At 53.6% G+C, this 10,852-nt stretch overlaps 1 protein-coding gene across 1 annotated transcript in view; it reads right to left on the reverse strand.

Moving 5' to 3' along the window:
* Window positions 1–10,852, reverse strand: part of CCDC57 (coiled-coil domain containing 57) — a 107,738-nt gene that overhangs the window by 82,081 nt on the left and 14,805 nt on the right. Inside the window, exon 9 of the mRNA XM_077756610.1 lies at window positions 177–313. Coding sequence (XP_077612736.1) covers window positions 177–313 — 137 coding nt within the window. The remainder of the gene's footprint in view (window positions 1–176; window positions 314–10,852) is intronic.

Raw genomic sequence — 10,852 nt, forward strand, 5'->3', positions numbered from 1 at the left:
TCAGGGAGCTTCCTGAAGGGCCGCGGCCCGGGAGGGCCCTTTGTGCCCAGTCCCCGCCCCGCGGCAGAGGGCGCAGGCCGGTCCGTCCAGGGTCACAGAAGAAGGAAGACGGGACACCGTCTGCTCCCCGACAAGGGCCAGGTCCTGCGAGCAGGGCTCACGAGGAGCTCCCCCACCCTGCAGCCGGGGGAGCGAGGCAGCCGAGGAGCTGGGCGAGGCACCCGATGCCCCGCTGGGCAGCGCGGCCGAGGCGGCTCTCAGGGGCAGCTTCCTTTGCGCGTTTCTCTCCAATCCGTCACTGTCTGGCACTTTTCTAAAACACGATAAAAATAAAGCACTAGAGGAAAACAAGATAAAGAACCAAAGACATGTAATACACGAGCCCAATTCTTTAACACTGAGATTCAACAGCATAAAACGCCTTCGTCAAACTGCCCTAAGTGTCTAAAATCCTCTCGCTCCTACGTGTCTGCCAAGGACGGGCCGCGGGGGCGCGTGGTGGGTGTTGTCAAGGACCGCGAGCGCCCATCACCCGGCAGAGAAGGGGGGGATCCCGTAAAAACACGTGGTGTCGGGCCTTGACCCAGCCAACAGGCCAGAGGCCCCGCAGCCAGCACAGGAGGTAGGCAGGCTGGGCCCGAGGGCCCCTGTCCCCCTGGGGGCAGACAGCACCCCTTCTCTGACAAGAGCTTTCCAGAAGGGCCAGGGGCATTCAAGGCAGGCATCCAGAAGTGACATTTGAGTACCGCTGTCATCCCAAAGAATCTAAAATGGGGGCGCCTGGGTGGCTCAGTCGGCCTGGGGGAGAGGGACGGTGGACGGGACCTAAGTGGCCGGAGAGCACACTCGGAAAGGGGGGTCACAGAGGTTACAGTGCAGCCGCGCCTGAAGTGGTCCCCACAGCAGCAACACCGGTCCACCCTGGTCAGCATACAGCAAACGCCGACAAAACCTCAGAAACAGGAACGAGAGTACTTACGGGGCTATTTACTGTTTTTTGTTTTCTTCAGGGCAACTCTAGAATTCTTAAGCAAGTGACCACTGTCCGGTCAGCAAAACTAAAATCAGCAGTACTACTTTTTGGGGACACAAAATTCACTTCACTCCTAAAGTTACTAATAACAAAAACCACCAACAAAAAATTATCCATATAACCAAATCTGTTACTATAACATTTTGGTAATAGAATGAAGAAAAAAGCAAACAATAAATTCAAAAGCACTGGTAGCACACTAACCAGGGGCAAGCCTTCCACCACCACACAGGTCTCGGGCCGATGAGTGAAGTTTGATAGTAATTCTGGCGGGAGGAAGGAAGGAAGGAAGGAGGGGGAGAGAGAGAGAGAGAGAGAGAGAGAGAGACCGCCGAAACGGTCCTGGCTGGTACTGGAAAATCCCAAACCAGGGTCGGGGCGGCCCCCGCGGGCAGACAGGCGCGCAGGCGCACGGCGCTCTGAGCGCGGAGCAGCGCTGGGGACCGAAGGGAACAGAGGAAACCGCCGCAGGAACCAGGGGGGTGAGGCAGCCGAGGCCGCGCAATCGGCGCGTCTCAGACGGAGAGCAAAGCACCAGCGGAAGGGACGGAGCAGGGCGCCCACCCCCGGGTCGGGCAGCGGGCAGTTCCTCAGGTGAAGCCAGTGTCTCCTCTGCCCTGGCACNACACGGCAGGCGCAGGCCGGGGCTGGGCCCCAGGCCTGCTCCGTGGAGCCCTCCATCTCCGTGTGAGGGACACTGTTCTCCGCACCGTGTGACAGACCCTCACAGCCCCTAACCCTGCGGGACCCCCTCCCAGCCTAGCCAGTCTTGGGGCGACTCTGCGGGAGAGAGGAGTGGCCGAGGCCCGAGGGCCTGCGCGGGACCCAGCGACACGCCCCGTAGGCAGGAATCCGCGGTTCCCGGCACAAACCTGCGAAAACCCTCACAACCCCGAGTGACGGGTACGGGGGCAGCTTTTGTGCCCTGGACCCGAAACGTCCCCGGGTGAAAGGGTATCTTCTGTTTTCCCTAACAAACCCGTCAGCCGCACCTGGGTCATGAGGTGACTCTGGAAAGCCCTAGCTAACCACAGGACGGAGCTGGCTGTCAGGGGAACCCACCTGGGGACTGCAGGGCTGGGACCTCCCTTCCCACCCCCAACTCCCCTTCCACCGTCACCGGTGGCCCCAGGCTCCATCAGTCACGCCTGCGTGATGCCGCCTCCACGGGAGCCCTGGGCCAAGGGGTCGTGACCACCCGGAGGTGCCCAGAGACGGCATGGAAGGTCTGTACCCCTCCCCCGACACCTCGCCCACTGCACCCCTTCCATCTGGCTGTCCCCGAATCATAGCCTTTAGGATGAGCTGGGGAGCTAGAACGCAGAATGTTTCTCAATTCTGTGCGCTGTTCCAGGGAGCTGAACCCAAGAGGGGGTGGTGGTGGGATCGTCTGATGTGTAGGCGGTCGTCAGAGGCACAGGGGACGGGACAATCCGGACTTGCAACTGGTGCCTGGCTGGGGTCAGTCTTGTGGGCCCGAGCCCTTAACCTAACCTGTGGGGTCCGTGCTAACCCCAGGCAGTGACTCGGAACAGAGCTCAGCCGGAGAGGGTGCTTGGTGGAGGAGAAGGCCCCACACGCGGGGCGGGGGTGGGAAGGGTGATCACCATGATCACCGGGGCAGCCAAGGTCTCCGCCCTGCAGGGCCTGGAGCAAGGCAGCCCCCCTCCACGGCCCCACCCCTGCTGGCCTCCAGGCCTCCCCTGGCACACCCGCCTCAACCCGCCCTCAGCTGGGACACACCCACCCAGCGCCTACCTGCCACCCGGGGCTACAGACCGCCGGGCGCACCACCTCAGGCTCTGCCCGTTTCCTTGGCTCCTTCCAAGGCACCCCATTAACCAGGTGCCCAAACTAAACACGCAGGATTAGCCTTGACTTCCCGCTGCCTCTCCTCCCCACGCACCTCAGCCACCATCAAGGGCTCCAGCTGGGAGACCCCTGGACTGGCCCCTCTGCCCCGCTGGACCAGGGGTGCCTAAGGGATCCTGTAAACGGAAGAAGAAGCCTAATGCCTGGGGCTTCCCGTTCCACACACTTGGATCCATCATCACGTTCTCCCGGGGCTGGGCCAGGCCAGGCCCTGGAGCCCAGCGCCTGCTGCCATGTGCTGGGGGGGTCACACCCCCAAGTGGCTCCACCCCAGGGAACGCCCCCTGCCTTCGAGGCACCTGGCCCACCTTGGCCGCGGTTTCTCTGAACCCCAAACACCCAAGCACCCCACACTCCGATCACCAGTGCTCACCCTTCCTGTGTGGTCACGGCAGATCCACGATAACTTAATCTTCAGACGTGTTAATGGATGTATAAGTGAAAAGCTAGAAAATTCACTTTTAAACCAGAAAAACTAGAGATTCACTTTTAAAAGTGTTTAATTCAGTAATAAGGGAAGTTACTGGCTTCAAATTCAGTCAGCGGCCAGGCACCCACCCCGAGCAGACAGCCAGGATGTGCGGAGGGCACTTCGGACTGTGTTCAGAGCCCCAAGGCCCAGCACACGGGTGATGACGACTGTTCGCTTTACTCAGGAGCAAACCCCTCTGATTACATTTCAGCTGCTACATCACCAGAAAAAAATGATGCTGGTAATAAAAAATCCCACCGGACACTGTGCCCCTTCTTAGATCCATTCATTCACTCATTTAACAAGCCTCTGCTTAGCCCTCAGTAGGTGCCGGGGACCGTTTTACCTTCTGCAGACAGACAGGGAAGGTCCCTGCACCAACGGCCCGTCTGCCCTCCCGGGTGAGGTGGACGCACAGAGGCCAACAGGCAGCGGAGCGGCTGGGGACGCGGGGACAGAGGTGGGGAGGCCCACAAGGGAAGAGCAGGCGGGCTGCCACGTGCCCTCAGGGTGCCGGCCCTGTGCTGGGAGCCACACTGGCCTCTCTGATGGCAGTCACAGCAAGGAAATGGCAGTGTTTGCACAGCTCCTGCTGTGAGAAATGAAAACTGGTATCTCCTTCTGCTACTACTGGCTCATATTAGAAATGAGCCTGCTGGTATTGACCAGGCCTCACAATATTCCATATCAGACCCATATTCCGAACACAGATACCACATAAGGAAAAGCATATTCCTGCCTTTACAAAAGAGATTTTAGATGAGAGCTCTGTGGGTAATTGTCAAAAGCCTCTTCCTATGGGCCTTGCATATCAAAGACAATTGAGCCTGGCCCCAAGACAAAGAGCCTAATTTAGAGTTTAGGAACAAACAGGGGTAAAACTTAACACGTACAGCTTCTTCTAACTGATGATGTACGGCAGTCCCTTCCCAAAGGCATACCTTCTGCAAACATCCTCCCTTACAGGTGGCTGGGATGAGGATAGAAAAGAGTAGCTAACACATAACCCAAAAGCAAAAGGCTAACACCTTTAGGGCCCCCGTGGTGTTCACACATTTAGCATCAAATAGGTTTCCACAAACTAACCAGTTCAAAAGCATTCATCCTCTTGAGAGCCAAACAGAATAATTCCTAGCCTAACTATTTACGACTTAACATATATATGTCATCCTATTTTTTTCATTAAGAACATCCTGTTATTTCCTTAGTTGTACAATTCAACTTCACTATGATTGAGGTAATTCACAAAAGGCTTCCCCATTGTACAAATTCCTTTTTCTGATCTCATGTTGTTCTTGAACCTTTAAACAAAGACACCAAAACCGACAGGTCAGAGATGCCTGCCTGGTGATCAGAAAGAATCTCGGGGCTCTCTCACTCTCTCTCTCGCCGACACCGTCCATCCTTCAGGGACCCCTGGACCTGTCGGAGCCGGCCTCCGACAGCCCTGGGCTCACGGGACCCCGGGAAAACCGGTTACAGCAGGCCAGGCGGCCCCAGGGCCCAGGGAAAGCGCTGGTGTGGAAGTGGCCGTCTTCACGGGTGGGGGGTCGTCCACACTGTCTACTGCCCGGCACACACGCAGCAGCTACAGGAGAGCTGTAGGAGCGAGGGGCCCGCGTGTGGGGCTCTGGACTCCGGCACCGTCTTGTCAACAAAACCCCCCCCACACACAGGCCACCCACATGCCTGCGGCCGCGCGCGGGGCAGGCTCGGGACTTGAGCAACCACAGCACCGAACAACGTCCCTGCTGCTGTGACGGCCCAGGCGGTCTCCCCAAGTGCCCATGAGTCACCGCTACGGACCTTCGCGGACAACACGCCAAGGTCTGCGAGGTCAGCAGGCCTCCTTGCTCCCGGGGACGGCTCCCTAGCGCCCTGTCCTGTGCCATGGGCCCCAGGGCTGCCTGTCAAACGCACTGGTCCCACGGCCACGTCTGCCCACAGCAGTTACTCCTGAAATACTGACAGCTGACCAAATGATACCACGCCCATGGCTCTGGCCATTTTCAAGGTAAAGTTCGACCTGTTCGGCATAGTATACAAAGAATGAGGGGACAGGGCCTGGCCCCTGCTGCCCACCACAGCCCCCTCCCCAGAGAGACCAGCTTCTACCATGCACGCCAGATTCTACGGCACTCAGGATCCACGGGCAACCTGACACCCGGTGCTGGATGCCCCTCTCCTCCTCACCCCAACACAGGACAGCCTGCACCCTGCTGCCCTGTAAATCTCACCAAAGGATGATCCTAAAAGCCCTGAGGCTGATATTAATCGGCTTTAAACATCACAGATTCAGAGTCTGGACCCAATCTGTCTGCCGGCCAGCAGATGTCCCCAGCAAGCACCTAGTTTTCAGGAGGGACCACGGGAAACTTCTGGGAAAACGGGAGAAATCTCCATTAAAGGGAGAGACCCACAGTTCACGTGGCTTTGCTCACGGCATTCACAGTGTTCTGGGAGAGCCCGTGGGGTCGGCAGGGGGTGGAGCAGGCCCACGCTGGGTCCGGCCGTGACTTCGCTTTTCTCACTTGTAAAACACTGAGCTTTCCAGCGCCTTCTCTCAGGCGGATGCCGTACAAAAGCGCCTGCAGACCCCCAGGTGTCAGGAAGATGGAAACAGCCCCTCATGAAAGCCTGTCGGTCCCAAACGGACACAAGCCCCATCTGGAAGTTGACCTCGGTCGTCAGTTCCTCCAAATGCGCCCCAGCATTAGGCCAGGGCCACGAGGAGCGTGGGGCAGCTCGGGACTCGCTCGCCCAAGCCCCGCCAGCGCTCTGCAGTGGGCCACCCTGACCACACGGGCCAGCCTGGTCAGAGGCCAGGGGGCAACGCCTGGGGCTTGGCCTCCACACTCAGCACAGGAAGAGAGAGGCTTCCAGTGAGGTCCTCAGCTCCTCACGAACTAGGAAGAGCCAAAGAGCACCAGAGCTGTGGGTGGGGTCCGTGCCACGTCTGCGTGACAGCCGGCTCCACGGTTAAGAGGAAGGAGCTCAAGACAGAGGGTGAGTAGCAATGAACTACAAAGAGGCACCGGGCAGATAAAGAGCTTTCTAAGCACAGTGGACTCTGCAGGGGCTCCCCTGGCCCCAAGGGCGTCCCCACCTCCCCCACAGTCACTAGATGTCAGGGAACAGGGAAGGAGTGTGACAGGATGCCCCTGTCCCACGAAGACTCTCCCCCTCGCCCAGACCGCCAGCTCGTCAGAGTGGACGTCAGAGATAAACCGGCGGTTACCCAATCCGCAGACAGGACATTAGAATTAATCGCCCTCTGAGGCTGACCAAAACTTCGAAGCAATTTGTTTTATAATGAACATTTGATAATTACTAATTGGAAAAGCATTGTGTGACCTCATTAAAACACAAGCAGTTACAGACTCTACAATTTACACAAAGGGACCATTCGTAAAGTCTACAAGTCGGTCACTGAACGCTTACGAACAAGCTGTTTATGCACACTGGCCGAGCAGAGACTCATCCAAAACGGGGGTTTCTTTTTACCTCCTTCCCCTGAAGGCCTATGGCTCGCGGTGCATTTGGCTCTGGACTCAGCTACTAGTAGTAAGTCCCTAACACGGAAGAACTCAGATCTGCCTCATTAAGCAATGTTACTGTGTTGCTCTAGAAATATACTTAGCGAGCTTAATTTACAAACTGTTTCTATGGCACTGGAAGGCAAGTCCAGAGAGGGCTCATCTGTTCTATACACAAGATGGGGCTCAATGCTGGCACCCCGAGAATGGGCCATCTTAGCTACACTCGGGACACACAATCTTCAAGGGGGTATCACACGCCTGTGACCACGAGTCTGTTTTCCCATCCTTCACTGACTGCCAGACAGCACCCGCGACCCTTTGTAAAATCTGGAAGAACAGAGATGAGCCACGGGCAGGTGTGAATTCTGCCCGTGGCCCTGCTGGGGGTGAGGGGTCTGCAGCGCTAATTTCTTTGAATTTACTCCTGCCAAATTCCGCTGCCAAAACAAACAAACAAAAACAAACAATAACCAATCAAAATTGATTAAATTAGAAATAAAGGGAAATTGAATCATCTTATAACTAAGAGCTGCTGACTTTTTTTGATTATTTATTTGAGTAATCTCTATGCCCAACATGAGCTTGAACTCACAACCTCAAGATCAAGAGCCCCATGCTCCACCGAGGGAGCCAGCCAGGCACCCCAAGAACTGCTGACTTTTAGAATCACATGGTTTACACAGGGGCCTGGGGGGCTCAGTTAAGCGTCCGACTTCAGCTCAGGTCATGATCTCACAGTTCGTGAGTTCGAGCCCCATGTCGGGCTCTATGCTGACAGCTCAGAGCCTGGAGCCTGTTTCAGATTCTGTGTCTCCCTCTCTCTCTGCCCCTCCCCTGCTTGTGCTCTGTTTCTCTCTCTCTCAAAAATAAACATTAAAAAAATTAGAATCACATGGTTTACATACCAAAGCTTAAAATCAATTAAGGACTCATAATGAAATATAAACAGAAACAAGTGAATCTAACTTTATTACAAATGATTAACATAAATGCAAACCCGTGGTGGGGCGCCCAGGTGGTCAGTCAGTTAAGCGTCTGACCCTTGATTTTGGCTCAGGTCATGATCTCACGGTTTGTGAGACAGATCTCCCCGTTGGGCTCTGTGCTGACAGTACGGAGCCTGCTTGGGATTCTCTCTCCCTCTCTGGCTACCCCTCCCCTGCTCGTGAACACATGCGCTTACTCAAATAAAACATTAAAAAAAAACAAGTGCACTGAAATAACTTCATAAAAATTTTTTGACTATATATTTTAAGGATAAAAACAAAACAACTGTACGTAAAAATTATACTCTAGCTAATAGACTTGTTTTTAACAAAAATGTGGATTGGAAATTCTGAAATTACTTCATATGTAATCTAGGATTGGGCAAATAAGTAAACATATTGAAAACAAATATACTGAAAAATATATTGAAACAATAGGAACCAAATTTAGAGAGGAAAAGAAATGTAGAATGAACCCTGGGGTAATTAATTGGGGTTGGACATATTGATATACACTTACAGCTTTTAATATATACACAGAGATATACACACAGAAATAGATACAGATGCATCTGGTGTGAACAAATATAGGTTTCCTAGCTCTGCCCACTGAGAAAGCCAAAAATCAACGACACCCCAGTAGCAATAAGCATACCCACAACCTGATCTTGGTTTCTAAACACCTCCTTTGAAACTAAAAGGCGAGTGCCTCACTAGCTCAGTCAGCAGAGTGTGCAACTCTTAATCTTGGGATTATAGGTTTGAGCCCCAGGTTGGGTGTAGAGCTTACTTAAAAATAATAAAAAATCTTTAAAAAGAGAAAGAGAAAAAGAAAGGAAGGAAGGAAGGAAGGGGGAGGGAGGGAAAGAAAGAGAAAGAGAGAGAGAAAGAAAGGGAGAGAGAGAGAGAAAGAAAGACAGAAAGAAAGAAAGACAGGCTAAAGGGAAGCAGAGCTCCTTAGAGAAATGACTGATTCAGGGCAGGTCAAGGAAACGCAAGGCGACCCTGGTACATCTGGTGATGCCAGAAAAGAAGGAAGGGCTCAAAAATGCTGGGGGATGTGCTGAGAGAGCACAGAAGCCCACCTGAAAAGGCTCCTAAAGCCCAAATCTGGAAAATCAGCAATAAATTATAGCAATGAATTATAATCAATGGGGGGAAAAACAAAATAAAAACATGAATAGCAACATAAATACATAGAAAAATGGGGAGCAGGGAAGGTTCTTGGGGCACTTGACTGGCTCAGTCAGTAGGGCATGTGACTCTTGATCTCAGGATTGTGAGTTCAAGCCCCACGCTGGGTATGGGGCCTACTTAAAAAAATGGCGGGGGGGGGGGTACAGGTTCTTTCTTACAGAATTCCAACTAACATATAGAAAGAATAATGGAAATTGAAAAATCTTCATTTGGTAAATACGATTAATAACTATTTCAGAAAGGGACACCCAGGTGGCTCAGTCGGTTAGGCACTGGTCTTCAGATTCGTGATCTCACGGTTCATGAGTCCAAGCCCCATGTCAGGCTCTGTGCTGACAGCTCAGAGCCCGGAACCTGCTTCAGATTCTGTGTCTCTGTCCCTCTCTGCCCCTCCTCCACTCATGCCTTGTCTCTCTCTCCCTCTCAAAAGTAAAGAAACACTAAAAAATAATACTTTTAAAAAGTAATAGGTGTTTTAGAAAACACCCATCTGTAATGGTAGAAAGTGTGACTAGGAACGTATTATTTGCAGGGCACCTAGGCGGCTCTCCCAGTTAAGGGTCCACTTAGGCTCAAATCATGGTCTCACGGTTCGGGTTCAGGCCTCTCATGAGGCTCTGGGCTGACAGCTCAGAGCCCGGAACCTGCTTCCCATTCGGTGTCTCCCTCTCTCTACCCCTCCCCCGCGGATGCTCTGCCTCTGTCTCAAAAATAAATATTTTTAAAAATTAATAAATTGGGGCGCCTGGGTGGCTTAGTCGGTTAAGCGTCCGACTTTTGCTCAGGTCATGATCTCGTGGTTCGCGGGTTCGAGCCCCGCGTCGGGCTCTGTGCTGACTGCCAGCTCAGAGCCTGGAGCCTGTTTCAGAGTCTGTCACTCCCTCTCTCTCTGACCCTCCCCTGCTCACGCTGTCTCTCTCTCTCTCTCTCCTAGAAATAAATAAAACATTAAAAAAATTAAAAATATATATTATAAAAAAAATTAATAAATAAAATTTGGGGGAAAAAAGAAAGAAGTTATTTAGATACTCTCAAATTATATCCTGCAAGGTGTTCAGTGTTTACAGACGGAAACCAGTGACTTTATAATGGAGACACCACCCACGCCGCTTCAGCAAAGCGCCGCCAGCAGCGAGCCTCCCGATGAGCCGCACTGGGAAGGGCACACCTTCCCGCGGGGGCCGAGAGACCTGTGGCTCCTCATCTCCGCGTCGTGAGTTCGAGCTCCACCCTGGGTTCAGGGATTGCTTAAAACTCCGGCTCTGCGCGGACAGCGAGCCGGGGGCCTGCTTCGGATTCTGTCTCCCTCCCCTGCTCTCTACCTCTCAAAAGAAAAAAACTTACAAAGTAAATAAATAAAATTTAAATCTAAAAATGCACACCTTGAAATTAGTCATGAGGCAACCTAAGGCAACCCCAAACTAAGGGGCACCCCACAGGTGACCCCGAAAAAGTGACAGGAAGGCTCCAGACGGAAAGAGAGTAAGGACCGGGCTCTGCGAGAATAGTGGGGGCCCTAGCTGCTGAGTCTGCGTGAACCCCACTTCTGGATGGGGGATTTTCCCGGTGTGCCCCGGGACCCGCCGCAGGAGGCGACGCAACATGGGGGGGCCTCTGCAAAACGTGCGGGGAACTCTTTCTACTGCTTTTGCAACTTTGGTGTAAGTCTCGAGTAACTGGGGCAAAGTGGGCCAGGCGGCCGGGCTCGAGCCCGTCGTCACCGCCGTGGGGCTGGCGCAGGGTCGCTGTGGGG

This window comes from Crocuta crocuta, unplaced genomic scaffold (assembly GCF_008692635.1).
Source record: "Crocuta crocuta isolate KB4526 unplaced genomic scaffold, BGI_CrCroc_1.0 scaffold50, whole genome shotgun sequence".
NCBI classification, from domain to species: domain Eukaryota; kingdom Metazoa; phylum Chordata; class Mammalia; order Carnivora; family Hyaenidae; genus Crocuta; species Crocuta crocuta.